Source organism: Ruditapes philippinarum, unplaced genomic scaffold (assembly GCF_026571515.1).
Source record: "Ruditapes philippinarum isolate M1 unplaced genomic scaffold, ASM2657151v2 ctg11041_1_1_1_1, whole genome shotgun sequence".
Lineage (NCBI taxonomy): Eukaryota > Metazoa > Mollusca > Bivalvia > Venerida > Veneridae > Ruditapes > Ruditapes philippinarum.
In genome coordinates this window covers 7,075-30,868 of record NW_026859764.1, presented here as the reverse complement: position 1 = coordinate 30,868, position 23,794 = coordinate 7,075, and the positions used below count along the sequence as shown (strand labels likewise).

At 30.9% G+C, this 23,794-nt stretch overlaps 1 protein-coding gene across 2 annotated transcripts; it reads right to left on the bottom strand.

The window, feature by feature from the left end:
• Positions 1 to 928: 928 nt before the first annotated feature.
• LOC132757860 (structural maintenance of chromosomes protein 2-like) lies at positions 929 to 23,495 on the bottom strand. 2 transcript variants are annotated; one of them, XM_060749304.1, is made up of 11 exons: positions 23,398 to 23,495; positions 20,647 to 20,751; positions 19,758 to 19,865; positions 17,097 to 17,177; positions 15,565 to 15,672; positions 14,525 to 14,632; positions 6,951 to 7,058; positions 5,177 to 5,378; positions 3,788 to 3,865; positions 3,266 to 3,352; positions 929 to 2,943 (listed from the first exon to the last, which is right to left on the bottom strand). In XM_060749304.1, exons 1-11 carry the CDS (start codon positions 23,490 to 23,492, stop codon positions 2,872 to 2,874), a joined length of 1,152 nt encoding a protein of 383 aa, XP_060605287.1. In that variant the 5' UTR covers positions 23,493 to 23,495; the 3' UTR covers positions 929 to 2,871. The 2 variants fall into 2 exon arrangements, with proteins under 2 accessions (XP_060605287.1, XP_060605289.1); XM_060749306.1 differs by lacking the exons at positions 19,758 to 19,865; positions 20,647 to 20,751; positions 23,398 to 23,495 and adding an exon at positions 18,003 to 18,584.
• Positions 23,496 to 23,794: the final 299 nt, after the last annotated feature.

The following is a 23,794-nucleotide window of genomic DNA, read 5'->3' as shown; positions in this document are numbered from 1 at the left end:
CAGGTACAAATTTTAAATGCTATTTATACTATTTAGTTTGTTTAAAATTTAAAAAACTTTTTAAATCGTTTTAAATTTTCTTGCATATATCATAATGACAAATATGTATCAATGAATATTTATGTTCAAGTTGTAGAACAAGGAAACATTAATATAAATCTTCATCTAAAGTAAGTCTTTCTTACTTACCTTGTTACTTCTAAAACATCTAATTAAGGTCATGGTTGTTCGTAACTTCCGCTCAAGCGTCGATGAGAAAGCTTTTAAAATGAATGTTCATATGTTAGCTTTTTTATCTCATTTATTTGCATTTTTGTTTGTTTCCTGTGTAAGGTTAAGCGATTTATTTTACAATAATATATAAAACTTGTATTTCTGACTTCATGAATATCATAGAATTTTTAAGATCCCCACTTACTTATTACGTTACCATTAAGCCAATAACAGGGAAGGATCCTAGATAATGTTAGTATAACTTTTGGACCAACTATTTTGTTTTTGCATCGAACTTGCTTAAGACAATGGTGTTAAATTATGTTCATTTTATCATGTGCAGATCAACAATAAACTGTTATTAAATGAATGCTTTAAAACGTTTCCTGTTTAGTTATCATATTCAGACTTATGTTTTAGTATTTTTTTATTTGAAAGAACGTTATTGCGTAATTGTAAGAGACGATTAAACAGGTTCTTATTATTGGAGTCTATGCATCTCTTAGTCCCTACAGGTGAGGGTTTTTTAAACCCTGCTCTAAGTTTTCAGTAACTTAACTTAATTTTACGTCACTTAGTTTTCTTTTGTAATACGCGTGATTAGTCAAAATGATATTTTCTGTTTCGGCGCAATAAGACCAAACAAGATACGTAGTCTTCATTGTTACATTAATAGAATGATATCAGGAATTCAAAATAAATAACATTTCTACACTGTAATTTATTGGGTTTGTTTTTGTTTTTATTCAGATGCAAGTTTTACTCGTTGTTGGTTTTGACAAGAAATACATCATTGTGGATTACATTTCATGCAATGTCTTCGATTTATCACAAATAAGACTAATATAAAAATAATATCACCAGTACATCATTCTGTTGTTAAAATCTGCATCCTTTCATAGGCAAATAAGAAAAACATTGATCTAGATACACCTGTTATTAACAGTTCTTAAGATACAAAACAAAATGATAAACGTTACATTAAAATCTTAAAGCCACTGACCTCCAAATGGTGAAATGGAATAAATGAAATCAGATTACCAATTATTGGTAAATTTGTAAATTCATTATTACTGACATTTTAATTCATTTTTTTTACCAAAAATTTCTAAAACTATCAAAACAAAAGCAGTTATTTGTTTCCCTCTAAGTTTGATATATTCCCGGAGTCCGTGCTTTCCGGACCACAGGTCGCGATGTTGTCATGTAAAATCATGTGGTACTAGAAAATACCCGGTTGAAATTATTCCGTAGAATGATAAAAGAAGGTAATTCCCACCTACATAAAAGCAAACTGTTTATTTTCAGGACAAAATGATAAAATATGAACATTTTGAAGTGTCATTTCGATTTCTTATTACTTTATAATGCTTTTGAAGAGAGATTTAGATATATTTGTAAAATGGTATTTTTCTGTTTTCTTCTGGGGGTCAGCTGCTTTAAATTCATAATACACGACAGGGGTATTATAAAGAAAGAAGAAGATAAAACAACAAAAACAACAACAACATCAAAAATAACACAATGAAAACAAAAACAACAACAACAACAACGAGAATATGATGTATGGAACATTACAAATTGTATTAGATATACTATATATACCGTAGTGCGTTATAAACTTTTAATTAAAATTTCACAAAATCATGTTTAAAATTATGCATATATATGCCTATATTAATTGCTTGAAGAAAAATTTATGCTTTAGTATCTACGAATAAGATATTTTCTTCAATAATTATTCAGATGAATCAATCTACTTCAGAACTGAAGAACAAACACGAGTGATAATTATACATTAAATGTTTTTGTGTTAGCAATTCAATTAGCATCCTGTAATAATGAAAAGGAATTATCTATTTATTGTGTCCAGGCGGTTGTTGTTTACTTTCTTTGTTGGTGAGATTTCGATTCCGGTAAACGTATTTTGTTCGATTCATCATCTGTTAAGAATGAGCTGGATTGCCCACAAGGTTCATAATAACTTCTTATCATTTATATCTTTGACGGCGTTGTTCAACTTACATAATCGTTTTTTTCTTGAACAGTATTTGACGTGATATTTTTCGTGAATGATGAAGCCCTTCTACGGGACATTCCTGTTTGTTTGAATTTGGGCGCGTTAGTCTCAGAAGACTCCTTCTTTCTTTGTAATACAGAATCAGCGGATGCGTCTGTTAATTTTCTGGTTGCATTTGAATCAGGGTTGGTATAATCTGTAGCACGTTCACCATTTTTAAGTTTCAAACAGGATGCAGCATTTCCAGCGTATGTTTCTGTATGTTTTCCGTTTTTATCTGACTCCGGCTGATATTTTCTTCTTGCAGATCTTTCATTAATAGGGTCTTTCGTATCTAGCTTAGAAGAGGACTTAGGTGTTAGAGATGAGAGGTTTGATTGACTACGAGGAATTTTGACATAATCATACCACTTGTTTTTTGGCGTTCGAGATGTTTTTCCTTGAGCGACACCTTTACTCAGTAAGCTCCCTCCTTCTTGAAGGAACAATGCAGGCCACACTATAAAGTCAACATATTGGCCCTGGACCGTATATGGTCTAAAAAAAATTGTTTCAAAAGGTGTGTTCGTAAGTGACACATTTGTGTCGACATATACTGGTGGCTCTTGAATTGTCATCAACCAGCATAATTCGATGCTTTAACGAATGAACGGCTCAATTCCTTTCTGTTCTTCGACAGGGATATTTTCTTGCATGTCAGAAGTGTATAACTAGAAATAGAATGTAACCATTGCTTTAAACATTCATCAATTTATCAAATCAATACTACCAAACGTTAAAAAATACATACCTACCTTCAATATTTAGGAATACGTGTAACATTTCCTATCATGTTTTTATCACGTTCTTAGCTATATTATTTTATAATTATTATTATAATTGATTTATATGGAGGACAAAATAGCTAGTTGAACAATACGATTATATTTATTAGTGAAGGCAAGATGTGTTTTATTTCAAATCTTTGTATGCGATTTCAAGAGCTATACAGACAATGATTAATGTAGTACTGATTTCTAGAGTTAGATATACCTGTTTGATTACTTCAACCTTTATTCTTGGTCTTTCGTTTCTTCTGATTTTTGCAGTCTTGATTATTTCTCTCGCACGGTCGTCGGCCTAGAGTCAAAACATTCTAAATCATTGACATTATGTGTTTAGTAAGGTAATATTATTGAAAGTATATTTATTCTATCAAATGCTTAACAACTCCACTTTCTATATATTTTTATGAAACACATAAAACAATAAAATTATATAATAATTAGATAATTCAAATTAATAGAATTCTAATTCCTTACGATATAGGTTCATGAAAGCTCAATATAAATGGTAACTGTCGCATATAAATACAAGATAGTACGTTATAAGACAAATAAATTCCTATATCGAAATATTTCATGTTAGAAACCTATCCGTGTAGCAAACGAATGTCGGTGGTACTACTCAGGTGTTCGTTTTGCCTAAAGGGAACATGAGGTCTCCTCCAGCAGTTAAGCTGGAAACAAAACAAAAAATCCACTTATATATGCTTTGTCTGATTTATAAGAATACCTCAAAAAGCTCATCAGTAGCATAGATAAATGCCTTTAAGTCAGCATCGGCTTTCCTTCTACATGTAGAATATATTGACTGTAAATGTAAATGAAAACAAATGCAAAATATTGGAAACAACAAGATATTCATTATCACAATGAGATATTGACGGGGGCTAATCTCGACTTTTTTCTTATTTTTGAAGTCAAACAATTCAAAAGGAGAATATTGTAGGAAAGAGTACTCATGGAAAACATATAATATTTCTCATATTTCTTGTAAGAAAAATAATTATAAAATTCAAATTTATATTTTCATTTTGAAATTACCAATCATGGTTATTCATGATTAAACATTTGAATTAATTATAATAGAAGTTAAGTGATAACTTTTGTTTTGCCTGTGAATGAATCAAATCTATTAATAAACAAAGAAAAGGCAATATAACCACATTCCATTAATTTGACCTTTACGGTGAAGTTCAATTAAAGGTCAAAATCATATCAGAATAATTCAACATATTTGTTTGTCATATGGGTTTTCTTGTCCAAGTATGGAGCAAATCTCCAAATGATTAACAAGGTATTGAAAATTTAAGCAAATTTCTAATATTTGACCTCAACGGAAAACGTCAGTTATAGGTCAAGTTATCATCCAAGTAATTCAGCATCTTTGATTTCTAATAAGTGCTATTTTTGTCAAATCATGAATCATATTAGTATATAAAGCAAACTTATAAAAAAATGAGCACATTTCAATAATTTTAGTCAAATAAAGCCATTTATTAAGGTAATGGGACATGGCAATTTAAATCAGTGATCTTATTTTATGAGGACTCGATTGTATCCAATAAAAAACAATTTCATACAAAAACAAGTTTAAGTTGCTTATAGTCAAAATGTGAACATTTATAAGTATATGTTATTTTTTTGAGTTTTTAAGAACAGTGTAAAACTTTACTTAAATGTTAATTCAAGCACCAATTTCATACAAAAACGGTTTTAACTTGTGCTTTTTTTGACAAAGGCAGCTATTAGTTTCCAAATCTACACAATTATGCATGGTGTTGTTGGGAACTGTAAATTTACATATTATAATTGATATGTATTTTTTCCACAGGTATTTGATCCTAAATAAACTATTTGATCATAATTATTTCCGATTGTTATCATATGTACTTATCTAAATATTACTAGTACATTATGTTCGTGCATAGGTATTGTTTTGATCATCTCATCCGTCAATATCTCAACAATGAGAAAATGAAATCTAGAGCTTCACCAAGCAATGCAATGCTGGAAATCGAAAGCTTATATACTTTAAATCGTCTATGATGAGGTTTAAAAAACATATTAAAACATTTTCTCCTCTATCCTTTATTTGTAGTTATTTCAATTTAATACTTACACAAAACGCATGTACTAGCAAAGAGCAAATTTCCTCCTCTCCCTTTTTCTCATTCGAACTAAGGTAAGTGAAGGCATCTCTCCATTGATTATCGTAAAGTTCTGTATATTTCTCGGAAAGTTTGGTCGGCCTATTTACATCGCTAAGATCGGCAATATTTGCATATCCACCGGTCAGTATTTTAGCTGGCAATGCGCTGAGTCTAATAGTAATGCATCAAAATAGAATTAACATAAACGTAAAGTTTTTCACTGTTCTTAAAAACTCAAAAACTTGTGACATTTACTTATAAACGTTTACGTTCTGTCTATAAGCAGCTTTTAAGTACTGTTGCAAAGTTAGGATCTTACGGCCAACGGTTAACAGCTTTCCATTAAACCAATCTGCAACCGCTTTCGCAATCTTGGCATTTTATCAATTTCTATTTTAACTGTTGGCACGTTAATTGGTGTTACGGGGAAAGAAAAATTGCGACATCCTTGTTCTTTAAGATAACAAACCGCGAATCAACGCTTAAATAGCAAAAAGTAATTAGATCCTGTGTTTCGAAGAGAATATTTACTAAATTATGCGCTTTTGTAAAACAATATTAATGAATTCTCTTAAATGAGTAATGATGTCATTTTTCCACTGATTCTGTTTAACGGTTAATTTGATTGGTTTACTTAAAACAGCTTTATTGGAAAATCAAATCGGCAAGAAGGTGAAAGAGTTGCCAAGGATTAGAACTTCATTTAAGCACACGAAGATATTAACTTTTGTCAGAATGATATTTTGCATTAAGTACTTTGTTTATACATCCCTTATTCTTCTTAATATCTGTTCTCAATGAAGCACATAATATTGTTATTAGACTTGCTTATTACCTTTGAAGGATATCGTTTTTGTCTTCTTCAAGTTCGTTCTTTAGAGAATCATTTTTGAGCTCTAAATCATCAAATAGAGTGAAAAAAGAATCCCTAAAGAAAGCCCAACGCGACAAAATTAAAAATGTTGCAGGCTCGGTTTTATTGAGCCTGTTCATGGACGGTACTGTCAAGTGCAAACTACCGTCCACGCCCCGTAGCACCAAGTCTCATTTTATATCTGTATAAAACAAAATGGACGGATATCGTCATATTTCCTTATTATTTAGACATTATTTCTGTTAAGCTAATGAAAATTAATGCATCAAGCAATAGTAAGAAAAATGTATTTTATCTTACAGACAACTGATAATTTTACAGCGACTTTCATTAAGTTAAGGAAACAATCGTGTTTCTGTTCTCGGAGAAATAAAAGCGTACGACATTACGCTGGTGACATTTGGAAAGTACGGTGGCGAAGCACGATATTTCGATGATGATAGTCATTCGTACTGATGTACTGTCACATTCGTCCTGTCGTACTGTCACCATCGTACTGTCGTGCTGTCAGTTCTACTGTCACCATTGTACAGTTACCACCGTACTGTTGCATTGCCTCAATCATACTTTCTACGGCCCGTTTGGTATGTGCATGATATAATTTTAACATGAAGGAGCACGTTGACAGTATGCGACTGTACGATGGATAAGTGAGACAGAAATATGTGCTGACCCTAATGGAACACATTGTTTTATTTCTGATAAATCGCTACCTATGGCATTCTCTTAAAGAGCTTAACTTAATATATGCTTTTTGTATAAAACTATATCTATGCTAGTACACTAAAAAATATTTACATCTGTTTTGAATTGTTTTTTAAGTAAACATATTCTTTGGGTAGAAAAGAAATAAAGCATTATTTTCTAACCTTTTTCTCCACTCACTTTCCTTTTCATAGTGGTCTTTTTCAACAATTTTCATTTGTTCTTGCATTTTTGATATTTGATTAAATTGGTTCCGTAACCTCCTCGTGTAACTGCAATGAAGATTTAAGCTTAAGACTTATCAACATTTAACTTTGCACATTGACCGATAATTTGCAAAAAAATAAATATATGAAAACAAAATTTAATTAAAATCTTTTCTATTCTCCCTATCTTTTTCCATATCACAGTTATCATGTTTGAAATTTTTCAGACGTTCTTTAGTTTAAACATATTTATTCCCGAAAGTATATATAATGTACATACATACAAATATATAACAAACAAAACATTTTACACAATGGAAAAGGATGAGAATGAAAGACAAGTCTTATAGAATTCTTCTCCTTTGGCGAACTATATGGTTTGTCTTAAATAAGTTTATAATTAGTATATACTAGACAAGGGAATAAGTATTAATTATACACACATAAAAATGTATATTTATATATAAACTTTTATAGAATAGATTAACTACAAGTAGATGTCTAAAATGTAAGAATATGTATAAAAGAAGAAAACAAAATAGTGGAAAAGAGAAGAAAAAGGGTGAGAGAGGATTATAGTCTCAATTAGAATGGATCTAAGTAAATCTTTTCGTTTTTTCTATATAATTTTGTACATTTGTAAATATAATAACGTTGTCCTGGTATGTAAGAGATGGTCACCATAGAGAAGTTTATGAAGGTTTATGCTGAAGTCTTGCAAGTTAAGGAGGAGTGTTCTGCGGACGGCATCGTATGCACAGCACTCGAAAAAGAAATGTTGGGTAGTTTCGATTTGCCCACAATTACACAAAGGGGTAAGAGAAATGTTTTTCAAAAACAGGTGGTGATTTAATGCGCTGCAGTTCGTTCGAAGCCAAGTGTGAAGGACCTGCAGTTTACGACTACCTGTATAAAAGTATGTTGGTGTATATTTTCTGTCCTTGTTTAAGAAAGTTTTAAATGAAGATATTGTAGGGCTGTTTCGTATTATAACAGGCAAGTTGTTCCAATCACGAATAACTGATGGCAAGAAAGACGTTCTTTGAGCTATGTGATTCCATTTGTTTTGTTTTGTAATTCCCTCTTTTAACACTTCTCATGCTCTGAATTCAAAAAAATATTGCGTATAATTATATTTTACTTTATTTTATTTTAAATGCTTAATATCAAAAAGAAGGTTGTATTGGCAGTGAGTTTCTCATCCGTACGAAAATATGTGAAGAAGTGATTTGAAAATTTGTAACAACAATGACAACTTGAGATCAAGTAATGAACAAATATTTCATAGACTCTATTTTTTGTAGCATTGACTGCAACATTAAACCCCATAAAAGTTTCACTGCATTGGCGTCTGCTTCTCTGTATGAAATGATACAGTGTTCAAAATAATTTACCTTATATATCTTCTACCTGAATAGTTATGGTGGATGTAAAATAAAATTACAATTATTCAAATCTTAACAATTTATATTTGCACTTAATGCTTGATTGACAATCGATAACAGTCTAATTAACCAATGACATTTCCAACATTTCATGTCGTTCTTTTCAATTGTTAGCCTTAGTATTTCACTGGAAGGATAATGTTATTTTCACAGTTTAAGTAAGTTGAATAAGAAAAAACCTATGCAATGCTATATGTTATCTATTGATACAGTTCTTCTATATATCTGTTGAAGTACATAATATTGTTATTATTAAAGTTCCAGTTCGTTCCACAGGGAATCGATTTTGATATCTAAAGAATCAAGTGCCATTTAATATATGTGTTACAGGGTGAGAAAAATGTGCAGCCTGACCGGGACTTGAACCCGGGACCCTTGGAATACCGTACCGCGGCTTTACCGACTGAGCTATCCGGCCGCTTACACATTTTTTTTTTTAAATAGTGAACAGTTTTGAACCGTGACATACTTCCCTGCTATATTGAAATTTGTTTTTGAATTTTACAGAGTTACAGAGCAATGTAAATTAAACTTTGAGCTATATTAGTTACGGTCCCCCGTTGGGCGCCAAATGTTACAGGGTGAGAAAAATGTGCAGCCTGACCGGGACTTGAACCCGGGACCCTTGGAATACCGTACCGCGGCTTTACCGACTGAGCTATCCGGCCGCTTACAGATTTTTTACCCTAAATAGTAAACAGTTTTGAACCGTGACATATGTATAAAACAATGTGGACGGATATCGTCATATTTCGTTGATTTATCTTACAGTAATAATTTTACAGCGGATTTCATTACATTTTATGCAAACTATCGTGTTTCATTCTCTTAGAACGAAAAGCGCGAAACACGACAGTACGTTGTGGAGAATACAATCGTGGCCAAGCACGACATAACGATTATGATAGTCCATTGTATATCGTACTGTTATCATCGTACTGTCATGTTGTTTTTCGTACTGTCACCATCGCATGGTCACCATCATATTGTCACAATAGTGCTGTCGTTTTCTAACAATCGCACAATCTCCGACCTGTTAAGCATGTGCATAGTAAACGAAAACACTGACGTTTGGCGACAATTCGATGATGAAGCACGACAGAACGCTGACCCTAACGAAACACCGCAGGTGACTGTAAACTTTAATTTCCCCTAAATTATTACTAAAGGCATTCTTATAAAAGCATAAAATATCATTGTTGTATAAATATCTACCCTGCCCTCAAATATAATATATGTCTATAATATTTACATTTTGAAAATAACAAATTCATCAGGACATGCACAATAAAACATTGTTTTCATTATTATTTCCCCGCTCCTTTTCCTTTTAATGTTGGTCTTTATCAATAATTTGCATAATCTCTTGATAGCTTGATATTTGATCAAATTTGTTTTGTAACCCCCTCTTGTAGCTACAATAAAGATTAATGCCTACGACTTACGTTTTACTTGGTACCTCGACCGAAAATATGTGTATAGATCAAAAATATCAAAAATAACATTTTGTAAAGTCTTACCTCTGTTCAATGTCTTTTTCCTTTTTACAGTTATCCTGTTGAACATTTTTCAGACGTTTTTCAAGCTGTGTGATTTTACTTGTTTTGCTTTGCAACTTCCTTTTGTAACTGTAAAAGAGATAAATATCTTAATGTTAGATACTTAAATATAGTTTATATATTGGGTATATATTTTACTATTATGTTCAAATGAGAAAATGCACAATATCGAAAAGAAGGTTATATTGGCACCGAGTTTCTCATTCGAACAAAAATATGGCTCGGTATTTCATGTAGCATTTACAGCAACATAAAATCCCAACAAAGATTCGTTTGATTTGCGACTTCATCTCTGTATGAAACGATACAGTGTTCAAAATAATTAACCTCATATGTTTCTTAGCCGGTGTAAATTAGAATTTCAATTCTTCAAATTTTAACAAGTTATATATGCACTTAATGCTTGATTGACAATCTTTTAATGTTTAATTTAGCTATGACAATCCAAATAATTTTACATGTCGTTCCTTTCATATGTTAGCCTTTGCTTTCACTGGAAAAATAGAATATAATGTAAATTTTACAGTTTAGATAAACAAACTAAGAAAGCAACTATACAATGTGATACATTATCTAAAGACACTCTTTTCTTTTCTTCTCAGTATCAGTTATCGATGAAGTACATACCATTGCTATTATTATAGCAAGTTACCTTCTAAGGATATCGTTATTTTTCTTGATAAGTCCTTTCCAACCAAACAAAAAAACTTAGTCCTTTTCAAAACCGCCTCCGTGGTCGAGGGGTTAGAGTCAATGACTTCTAATCCAGTTACCTCTCTGGCGTGGGTTCGATCCCCAGGAGATGCTTTGGTAGTTCAGCGTGGAGGAAGGTGGTCTAGTACTGGTGTAACTCTCCAGGAAACGATAATTAGGAAACTACCCGCCTATATGACTGAAATACTGTTGGGGAAAGGCGTAAAATGAAACAAACAAACAAACAGTCCTTTCAAATTCGTTCCTTAGAGAATCGATTATTAGCTCTAACGAATCAGTGTCATTTGATATCTGTATAAAACAAAATGGACGGATATCGTAATATTTCGTTAGGTTAATTTACAGTGATCATTTAATAGCAGCTATCATTAAATTATGAAAACTACGCTGTTCCGTTCTTTCAGAACGAATATGAGCGAAACACGACAGTACAATAGGGACAATACGAAAGTACGATGTTGACATAAAGATGTTACCTTTGGCGACTCACGACATTACGAGGATAAAAAGCTATTGTACTTTCCTAAAGTTACCAATAGTACTGTCAAGCTGTTTGTCGTACTGTCACCATCGTACAGTCACAGTCGTACTGTCACCATCGTATTGTCACCATCGAACTGTCGTTTTATTAGTAATTTACAATCTCCAGCCTGTTAAGCATGTGCATAATTAAATATTAACATGAATGAAATTGTTGACTGTAGGCGACAGTACGATGATGACGTACGACAGAACGATGCGCTTACCTAACGAAACTCCGCAGGTATCTGTAACTCCGCTAAATGTATATTATTGTTGTATAAGTATCTATCCTACCTCAAACATAAAACATGTCTGTTACATTAAATTTTACATTTTGGAGAAGACATATTCATCAGAAAATAAACAGTTAAACATTATTGTTTCTTTCACTTTTCATCGCTCCGTTTCCTTTTCATGTTGGTCTTTTTCAATATTTTCCATGTGCTCTTTATTTGTGATATTTGATTTAATTTGTTTTGTAACTCGCTCTTGTAACTGCAACAACAATTAACGTTAAGACTTACATTTTACTTCGTAGCTTGACTTATGATATGTAAATAAAACATCAAGATCAAAAGCAATGATTATAAAAAATCTTACCTCTCTTCCCTATCGTTTTCCTTTTCTTCAAGCTGTGTAATTTCACTTGTTTTGTTTTGTATCTCCATTTTGTAACTGTTAAAACGACAAATATCTTTAATTTAAGATATTTTTGTGTAAATATAGTTTACACATTGCGTATATATTTTACTATAATGTTGATATGAGATTATGCATAATATCCAAAATTCGATATAAATATCGGATCTCAACCTAACGAAAATCTGTTTTTAAGAAATAAGTGGAAAATTTGAAACACAAATGAAAACAAAAACCGTTAAGTTCAAGTAATTTCAAAGACTCGGTATTTCTTGCAGCTTTGACTGGAACATTATAAGAGTTTCACTTGGTTTGCGTTTTCTTCTCTGTATGGAATGACAGTGTTCAAAATAATTTACGGCATAGATTTCTTACCTGCGTACTTAAGGCGGGTGAAAAGTAGAATTTCAATTCTTCAAAATTTAACAAATTATAAATACAGTTATTGCTTGATTGACAACCGATTGAAATATAATTTAGCAATGACATTACCAACTATTTTTCCATGTCGTTCCTTTTATTTGTAAAACTTTGAATGTCACTTGAAATATATATTTGATTTTAATTATCACAGTTGGAGTAAACAAAATATGAAAACATATGCACAATGTGTTATGTTATATAATGATACTGTTTCGTTTTCTTCTAAGTATCTGTTTTCGATGAAGTACATAAAATCGTTATTAGAAAAGCTAGTCACCTTAAAAGGAAATCGTCTTTTTCTTGTTTTGTACTTTCCAGTTCGTTCCTAAGAGAATCAAGTGTCTTTTTATATCTGTATAAAACAAAATGGACAGATAGCGTCATATTTCAGTAAGTTATATTACAGTGATAATTTTACAGCAACTTTCATTAAATAATGCAAACTATTGTGTTCTGGTCACTTGGAACCAAAAGCACGAAACATGACAGTTCAATGTGGACAATACGACAGTACGATGGTGATATTACGAAAGCACTGTTACGAATCACGAAATGAAATACGATGATAATAATTTATTGTATTTTCGTTAAGTACCATCGTACTGTCGTGCTGTTTGTCGTACAGCCACACTCGTACTGTCACCATCATATTTGCATCATCGTACTGTCGTTTTGTCACAATCGTAAAATCTCCGCCATGTTAAGCATGTGCATAATAAAATATTACCAGGAAGGAACCTGTTGACTGTAGATGAAGCGTGACAGAACGATTGGCTTACCTTAACGAAACGCTACAGGAAACTGATACTTCGCTAAATGTATTTTATTGTTGCATAAGTACGAGTATTTATCCTTATCTCAAATATACATGTCTGTTACATTTGCATTTTGGGAAAGAAATATTGATCAGAAAATAAACAATAATTTTTTTTTTTTACTTTTTCCTCGCTCCGTTTCCTTTTCATTTCGGTCTTTTTTAATAATTTGCATGTGCTCTTGTATTTGTGATATTTGATTTTACGCTTACGACTTACATTTATTTTGTATCATGACTTACAATATGTAAATAAAACTTAAAGATCAAAAACTATAAAAGTAAATTTTTTAGTTATCTTCCCTATCGTTTTCCTCTTCTTCAAGTTTTCTTTTTTCACTTGTTTTGTTTTGTAACGCCGTTCTGTAACTGTAAATTTAGTTAATATTTTGCGTATACATTTTACTATTATGTTATAATGAGGAAAAGCATAATATCAAAACGAAGGTTATATTGGCGATGGATGAGTTTTTTTATCCTTTCGAAAATATGTTTTAAAGAATTAGTAGAAAATTTGAAACACCGATAAAAAAAAACGTTAATTCAAGTATGGAATAAATATTTCAAAGACTCGGTATTTCTTGTAGCATTGACTTGAACATTTAACTCCAATGAAGTTTCACTTGGATGGCGTTTTCTTCTCTGTATGAAAAAATACAGTGTTCAAACTAATTTACCTCATAGATTTCTTATCTCGAAACTTAAGGCGGGTGAAAATTAGAATTTCAATTCTTCAAATTTTAATAAAGTATATATACAGTTAATGCTTGATTGACAATCGATACAAATCTAATTTAGCAATGACAATTCCAGCTAATTTTCGAAATCGTTTCTTTCATTTGTTAGCCTTTGAATTTTATTGGAAAGATATAATTTAATGTTATTTTCGCAGTTTGAGTAAGTTAAATAAGAAAACATCTACACATTGATATATGTTATCTAATGATACTGTTCTTCTATATATCTGTTCTAAATGAAGTACATAATATTGTTATTATGACAGTTCCAGTTCGTTTAATATGGAATCGATTCTGAGCTCTAAAGAATCAAGTGCCATTTAATATCTTTATAAAACAAAGTAGACGTATATCGTCATACTTCGGTCATAATTTTACAGTACTGTCGTTTTCTAACAATCACATAATAATTACATTTTGAAGACAAATTCATCAGGAATTACACAATTAATAAAATAATTATTTCCATTACTATTTCCCCGCTCCTTTCCCTTTAATGTTGGTCTTTATCAATAATTTGCATACTCTCTTAAAAGTTTGATACTTGATTTAATTTGTTTTTTAACTCTTGTAACTGCAATAAAGAATAATGCTTAAGACTTACGTTTTACTTGGTACCTCGACCGAAGATATACAAATAAATCAAAAATATCAAATACAACATTTTGTAAAGTCTAACCTCTCTTCCATGTCTTTTTCCTTTTTACAGTTATCCTGTTGAACACTTTTCAGACGTTCTTCAAGCTGTGTGATTTCATTTGCTTTGCTTTGCAACTCCCTTTTGTAACTGTAAAAAGATAAATAACTTAATTCAGATACATAAATATAGTTTATATATTGTTTATATATTTTACTATTATGTTGAAATGAGAAAATACATAATATCGAAAAGAAGGTTATATTGGCACTGAGGTTCTCATTCGAACTAAAATATGGCTCGGTATTTGATGTAACATTTACATCAACATGAAACCCCAATGGAGATATATTTGATTGGCAACTTCTTCTCTGTATGAATCGATACAGTGTTCAAAATAATTAACCTCATATGTTTCTTAGCGGGTGTAAATTAGAATTTCAATTCTTCAAATTTTAACAAGTTATATATGCAATTAATGCTTGATTGACAATCTTTTAATGTTTAATTTAGCGATGACATTCCAAATAATTTTCCATGTCTTTCCTTTTATTTGTAAGCCTTTGAATTTCACTGGAAATATAGATAAAAATGCTATTTTCAAAGTTTAAATAAACAAACTATGATAACATCTATACAATGTGATACATTATCTAATGATACTCTTTCCTTTTCTTCTAAGTATCTGTTATTGATGAAATACATAACATTGCTATTATAATACCTAGTACTGTTGACTGTGACAGAACGATGTGCTGACCCTAACGAAATACCACAGGAAACAGTAAATTTTGATTCCCTCTTAATCATTACTAAAGACATTCTTATAAAGATTATAACCTACATGTATATTATTGTTGTATAGTTTAAATCATACCCTCAAATATAAAAAATATCATGTATTAAATATTTTAAAGAAAGTATAATCACAAGAAAATGAAAATTAAAACCTAATATTCTTTACCGTTACCCAGCTCTCCTCATTTTCATGTTGGTCTTTTTCAATAATTTTTATTTGCTTGACCGAAACTATGCAAATTGAATAAATAGATCCGAAAGATAATTGAGAAAAAAAAAGTTACCTCTCTTCAATATCTTTTTTCGTTTTACAGTTATCCTGTTGAATACTTTCCAGACATTGTTCAAGCTTTGTTATGACACTTTCTTTCCTTTGTAGCTCCTTTTTATAACTGTAAAGAAGATAAAGATTTCTTATACACTTAACAAATCATATACGTGTGCACCTTTTATGTCCTTATAACTTTTTCGTTTATCAATATATTTTTACAAAATTTTGTGTCCTGACTATTGGCTGCATTTCCACACATTTCATGTGCTCAAGCATGTCAATTTTAATTATGAGGTGCGTTCAACCATGAACGAACGAAATTCACACAATGCACGAAAAAATTGTGAGAATGGGTGAAATAAGATTGCACATGATATTCTCGGATACGATAGAGATAGACATATCAGAAAAACACCACATGGGTAAATTATCTATACAACAGCGTGACATAGCCATAGGATTGGTCAACGCTGGTGTACACCAAACAGAGGTTGGTAACAACATTAATTTGTTTAAATGATTATTTTTATTCCTTTGCATTGTAAAAGCCGAAAATCGTTTAACTTCAGTTTCTATCAAAAACGAACATAAAAAGCATATTTTTATTTAGTAATTACTTCAATGTATGTATCATTTGTAGGTTTCGCCTGGCATGATGTACACAAAACTACCTAATTTATAAGAAGACTAATCATTAAGTACAGAGCAACTTCTTTGGTAACCTTCCTCACCAACCCCAAAATTATCTACAACTGTATGTAAGATTGATGTGACGACGCTGCCGGGCTATAATACACAGTCAGGTTGGGCACACATAGTATAAGGACATCATTTTGCAACATCTACTTTCGACAAGCATTCACATTTTTTGGAATTAAATCTTAAATTTGTATCTTGAATAAAAAATACTTAATAAAAATGATAACATGTATAATTTATGTATGTATTGAAAATTTCAGCATGATCGGGCGAATATTGATACACTTATGAAATCATTTATACATGCACACTTATAAGATTTGTTAAGTGTATTACATACTTGACTGTAAATCTGGTTATTTTAATTGCGTATATGTTTACTATTATGTTGAAATGAGTAAATTATAATATCCAAGAAAAGAATGTATTGGCAGTGAGCTTCTCTTCCCAACGAAAATATGTTAAAAAGAAATAATTGGATAAATTAAAACAGCAATGACAAACGTTAAGATCAAGTAATGAATATAATTAATATTTCATAAACACTGTATGTCTTGTAGTATTGACTTGAATATACAACCCCAAAGGAGTTTTACTGGGTTGGCGTCTTCTTCTCTGTATAAAACGATACAGTGTTCAAATCAATTTACTTCATATTTTAGCTTAATTCTTCAGGCGGGTTTACATTAGAATTTCAATTCTTAAAATTTTAACAAGTATCATGTGCGATAAATACCTGATTTAAATCGATAAAAAGTTATTCGGAAATGACAATTATCTACTCTTTTCTTCTAAGTATCTGTTATCGATTAACAACATAATATTTTATTATAATAAAAAAGTTACCTTGTAAGCCTATCGATTTTTTCTTGTTTAGTCCTTTCCAATTCGTTCTTTAGAGAATCAATTTTAAGTGTCATTTTATATCTGTAAAAAACAAAATGGACGGATGTCTTTATATTTCGTTTAGTTACCTTAAAGCGATAAATGTACAGCGGCTATCATTAAATTATGCAAACTATTGTGCTCCTAGCTCTAAGAAAAAAGCGCAAAACACGACAATTTAATGGTGACATTACGGCAATACGATAGTGACATAACAAAAGTAATGTGGCGAAGCTCTACATTACGATGATGATAGTCTAGTGTACTTTCGTACTGTTTCCATCGTACTGTAGGGCTCTCTGTCGTACTGTGATCAACGTACGGTCACCATCGTATAATCATTATTGTTCTGTCGTTTTGACACTATCGCACTATTCCCGGTCTGTTGAGCATGTGCTTATAAAATATTAACATGAAGGAAAACGTTGACAGTAGAGGTCAGTACAATGATGAAGCGTGACAGAACGATGCGATGACCCTAACGAACATCGCAGCGAACAGTATTTTTTGATATCCGCTAAATTGTTACTAAAGGCATTCTAATAAAGAGCAAAACAAATATTATTGTTGTATAAATATTTATCATAAACTATATAATACATTTTTGAGAAGACAAATTCATCAGAAAATAGACAATAAAACATTATGTGCTTTACTGTTTTCCCGCTCCCTTTTCCTTTCATGTTGGTATTTTCAATAATTTTTTATTTGCTCTTGTATTTGTGACATTCTATAATTTGTTTTGTTATTCATTTTTGTAACTGCAATAAAAATTAACGCTTCAGACTTACGTTTCACTTCCAACCTTGACCGAACATATGCAAATAAAACAAATATAGCAAAACAAAATTTACTAAAAAAAATTACATGTTTTCCCTATCTTTATCTTTTTTACAGTTATCTTGTTGTATACTTTTCAGACGTTCTTCAAGCTGTGTTATTTCACCTTGTTTGTTTCTTAAGTCCCCTCTGTAACTGTAAAGAAGATAATATTTCTTTTTTAGATACTTGACTGTAATATGGTAATATATATTGCGCATCTATTTTACTATTTTACTGTTATGTTGAATGGAGTAAATGTATATTATCAAAAAGAAGGTTGTATTGGCAGTAGGTTTCTCACCCGAACGAAAGTATGTTTAAGAGAAATTATTGGTAATTCGAAACACCAATGATCAGTAATAAATAAATATTTCATAGGCTCTGTATTTCTGGTAGTATTGACTGCGTCATGGACCCAGACGGAGTTTCACTGGATTGGCGTCTTTTTCTCTGTGTATAAAACGATACAGTGTTCAGAATAATTCATCTCATAGATATTTTACCTGAATAATTAAGGCAGATGTAAATTAGAACTGCATTTTTTCCAAATTTGTATACGCATGTCATACATGCAATTAATGCTTGATATACAACTGATAAAAACCTAATTTTTGAAATTAGAATTCTATCTTATTTTTTCCATGTCGTTCGTTTCATTTGTAAGACTTTGAATTTCACTGGAAATATAGAAATTATATAAATAAATGTATTTTTCTACAGTTTGAGGAAATAAAACTTTGAACAAATCTACACAATGTGAAATATTATCTAACAATACTGTTTTCTTTTCTTCTAAAAATCTGTCTTGAATGAAGTGTATAATATTGCTATTATAAAAGCTAGTTACCTTGTAAGGAGGTCTTCTTTTTCTAGTTTAGTATTCTCCAGTTTTTTCGTTAGATTATCGATTTTGTGCTTTAAAGAATCGAGTTTCATTTGATATCTGTATATAACAAAATAGACGGATTTCGTTATATTTCGCAAACTAACATTTCTTAAAATGAAAATTTTACAGCGGCTTTCATTAAATAAAGCAAACTGTCGTGTTCTCTTCTCTCTGAATGAAGAGCGCGTAACACGACAGAACAATGGTGACAAAAGGACGGTACATTGGTGACATTACGAAAGTTCAGACACAAGCTATGACATTACGACGATGATAGTCCATGGTATTGTCGTACTGTAACATTCGTACTGTCGGACTGTCTGTAGTACTGTCACAATTGTACTATCACTATCGTATTGTCACTATCTACTGTCGTTTTGTCAGTTACATACTATTTTCGGCATGTAAAACGTGTGCATTATAAAATATTAACATGAAGGACAATGTTGACAGTAGGCGAAAGTACGATGATGCAGCGGGTCTGAACGATGCGCTGGCCCAAACGAAACACCACAGCAGACTGTAAATTTTGATTTCCGCTAAATCGTTACTAAATGCATTCTAATAAAGAACATAAAAATATTTTTGTTGTATAAATATCTTTCCTAACCTCTAGTGTAATAAATGTATGTTATATTAATTTTACATTTCGGAGAAGACATACACATCAGAAAGTAAATAATAAAACAGTATTTTCTTTACTCTTTCCCTGGTCCTTTTCCTATTATATTGGTCTTTTCAATAATTTGTATTTGCTCTTGTATTTGTGACATTCGATTAAATCTGTTTTATGACTCTCTCTTGTAATTGCAAGAAAGATTGACGCTTAGGATTTACCTTTCACTTGCTACCTAGACCAAAAATATGGATATAAAACAAATAGATTAAAGCAAAATTTAGTAAAAAAATCTTACCTCTGTTCCCTATCTTTTTCCTTTTTACAGATATCCTGTTGAATATTTTTCAGACGTTCTTCAAGCTGTGTTATTGCACTTGCATATTTTTGTAACTCACTTTCGTAACTGTAAAAACGATAAATATCTCTCATTACAGATACTTTACTGTAAATTTAGTTTATATATTGCGTATTTATTTTATTATTATGTTAAAATAAGAAAATGCACAATATCGAAAAGATAAAAAGTGGCAATAGGTCTCTCATCGGAACGAAAAATGTTTAAAAGCTGTTATTGGAAAATGTGGAACAACAATGGAAAACGTTAAGTTCAAGTAATAAATAAATATTTTTTGTAGAATATTTTGTAGCATTGGTGCAATATGAAACTCCAACGGAGTTTCACTGGGTATGCGTCTTCTTCTTTGTATTAAAACGATACAGTGTTCAAAATAATACGATCGTGATATTACGAAAGTACAGTGGCGAAACACGACTATACGACGTGATAGTACATTGTATTGCCGTGCGGTTACCATCGTTCTGTCGTACTAATTGTCGTAATGTCACCGTCGCCCTGTCACCATCGTATTATCATAACAGTACTGTCGTATTGTCACTATCGTACTATCTCTGGGCTGTTAAGCCTTTGCATAATACAATATAAACATAAAGGAGAACGTTGACCGTAGGCGACAGTATGATGATGAAGCGTGACAGAACGATGTGCTTTCCATCACGAAACAACGAAGGAAACTGTAAGTTTTAATTTCCTCTAAATCCTTACTAAAGGCATTCTAATAAAGAGCCTCACCTATATTATTGTTGTATAAGTATCTATCCTACTCTAAAACATATAACATGTCTGTTACATAGAAGACATATACAAATTTTTATAAAAATGTTACCTCTCTTCCCTATCTTTTGTTTTTTTTACAATCCTGTTGAATATTATAAGATGTTCTTCAAGACGGGTAATTCTACTTGTTTTGGTTTGTAACTCCCTCTTGTAACTGTGAAAAAGGTAAATTGCTCATATTCAGATACTTGATTGTTAAAATTTTAATAATTATTTTGTATATATTTTACTATTATGTAAAGTGTGTAAATGCATGTTTTCGGAAGAATGTTGAATTGGTTATCACTTTCTCATTCGACTTTGTTTAAACGCAATTATTGGAAGATTTGAAACAACAATAACAAACATAAAAAACAATTGATTAATAAATATTCCAAAGATTCGATATTTTATGTAGTTTTAATTGCAACATAAATCTCCGACAGAGTTTCACTTGGGTGGCGTCTTCTTCTTCAGAATGATACGATACAGGGTTCATAGTATTTTACCGTATAGTTTTCTTAACCCAAATAATTAAGGCGGATGTAAATTAGATTTTCAATTTTTCAAATGTGTACAAGTTATATATGCCGTAACTGCTTGATTGACCATTGATTATTTGATATCTTTATATTAAAACAAAAGTGACAGATATCGTCATATTTCATTAGGTTATCTTGCAGTGATAATTTTACAGCGGCTTTCATTAAATTATGCAAACTATCGTGTTTCGTTCTTTCAGAACGAAAAGAGCGAAACACGACAGTATAATGGGGACAATACGACAGTACGATGGTGACATAAAGGAATTACATTTAGCGAATGTGGAAAAAATGAAAAGGTTTAACATTTTTGAAACCAGTTTCCAGTAAAATTAAAAGGTCTTATAAAAACATAATATTAAGTAAATTTTATTATTCTTAATGGACAGTATATAGGTCTCGTATATTGGTCGTGATCTAAGTGACCTGTACAATTGTGTGACTCATACAATTATATTATCGTAACTTTTTTAACAAGTATGAGTAAGCAAGCAAGTTTTTTCCACAAATCATATTTAAAGACTTAATATAATTAAAATATTATATTTTTTCATGAGTGTATCAACATTGACAAGGTCAAGTGCGTATCATTTTCCTCCCTCAGTTCTCGAATTTTCTCTTTGAAATATTTTTATCAAGTACCTTGCGTCATTGTCTGATAGGCAAAAGTTAGGTAAAGTAGACCATGGGTAATTTGCACTAAGGAACAGTAAATTTGACAACATTGGACAGTTTATATGTCTTAAGCACCTGTAGCAAAATTTCAATAAAATTTACCCTGTGGTTTATGAGTTATGGATATATTTCTGAACATTAACTTTGCTATAAGAAGGACTTTTTCAGAAATGAGGAAGTTCTAAATAATCATTAATTCGAATGGCGTGAAAAACTTATGATGTTTGTATTTACAACATTAATAATTACCAAGATTTAATCTAATATATCCTGATGATAAAATGCTTCTCTACCGGAACATTATTCCACTACAACATGTACAATACAAACATTTTCAATAATTATTTTATATTCTTAAACATATAAAATAATGAAAATAGCTATCATTACTCTTGAATTTCCTCCTCCATCTGTTGGTAATGGATTTCTTTTAGTGTAGTAATCTCTTTATCTTTATCTTTAGTCAGTTTTTCAAGATCCATCACTTGTTTTCCTAGCTTTTCCACTTCATTTTTGTACATCAGTTCTTTGTTAAGACATCTTAAGTTGAATAAAACAAACATAATTCATCATTTGAAAAGGTAGACTTATCTATAACCGAATATGCAATAAAGTTAGGTCATTAATATCTTAAGATACATGTATAACACCAAAATGTATTGATCGTTTGCATTGGTAAATTATTAAGTTACTAAATAAGCCCAGCAAGCATTAAGCCCAGCAAAATGTGAAATTTACAAAATAATTTTGCTTTTACACATTTGAAATAGTGAATAAAACCAATGAACATTGTTTGAATTTATTATTAAATGAATTGTTAAAAGAAAGGCATTAATGATAAATAGTAGTTCAACCAAGTCTACCACCTTGACGATTCATGATCAATTTCCTTGTTCTTTGAACAGGTGATGCTCTATACACTTTGTCGCAATAAATATCAAATGGCTATTCAGTCAATATATGCAGTATCTTCAGTAAAGTTACAAAATAGAAAAGGATGTTACATCGCCGACAGATGTGGGGTTATGCATCTATGGCAAACCTAAATGTACTTTGTCACAAGTTATATATGTCGTAACTGCTTGATTGACTATTGATTATTTGATATCTTTATATTAAAACAAAAGTGACAGATATCGCCATATTTCGTTAGGTTATCTTGCAGTGATAATTTTACAGCGGCTTTCATTAAATTATGCAAATTATCGTGTTTCGTTCTTTCAGAACGAAAAGAGCGAAACACGACAGTATAATGGGGACAATACGACAGTACGATGGTGACATAAAGGAATTACATTTAGCGAATGTGGAAAAAATGAAAAGGTTTAACATTTTTGAAACCAGTTTCCAGTAAAATTAAAAGGTCTTATAAAAACATAATATTAAGTAAATTTAATTATTCTTAATGGACAGTATATAGGTCTCGTATATTGGTCGTGATCTAAGTGACCTGTACAATTGTGTGACTCATACAATTATATTATCGTAACTTTTTAACAAGTATGAGTAAGCAAGCAAGTTTTTCCACAAATCATATTTAAAGACTTAATATAATTAAAATATTATATTTTTTCATGAGTGTATCAACATTGACAATATTTAACCTTGTCAAGTGCGTATCATATTCCTCCCTCAGTTCTCGAATCTGTTCTCTTTGCTTTGAAATATTTTTTATCAAGTACCTTGCGTTCATATTCATGTCTGAAAAGGCAAAAGTTAGGTAAAGTAGACCATGGGTAATTTGCACTACAAGGAACAGTAAATTTGACAACATTGGACAGTTATATGTCTTAAGGTCACCTGTATGCAAAATTTCAATAAAATTTACCCTGTGGTTTATGAGTTATGGATATATTTCTGAACATTAACTTTGCTATAAGAAGGACTTTTTCAGAAATGAGGAAGTTCTAAATAATCATTAATTCGAATGGCGTGAAAAACTTATGATGTTTGTATTTACAACATTAATAATTACCAAGATTTAATCTAATATATCCTGAT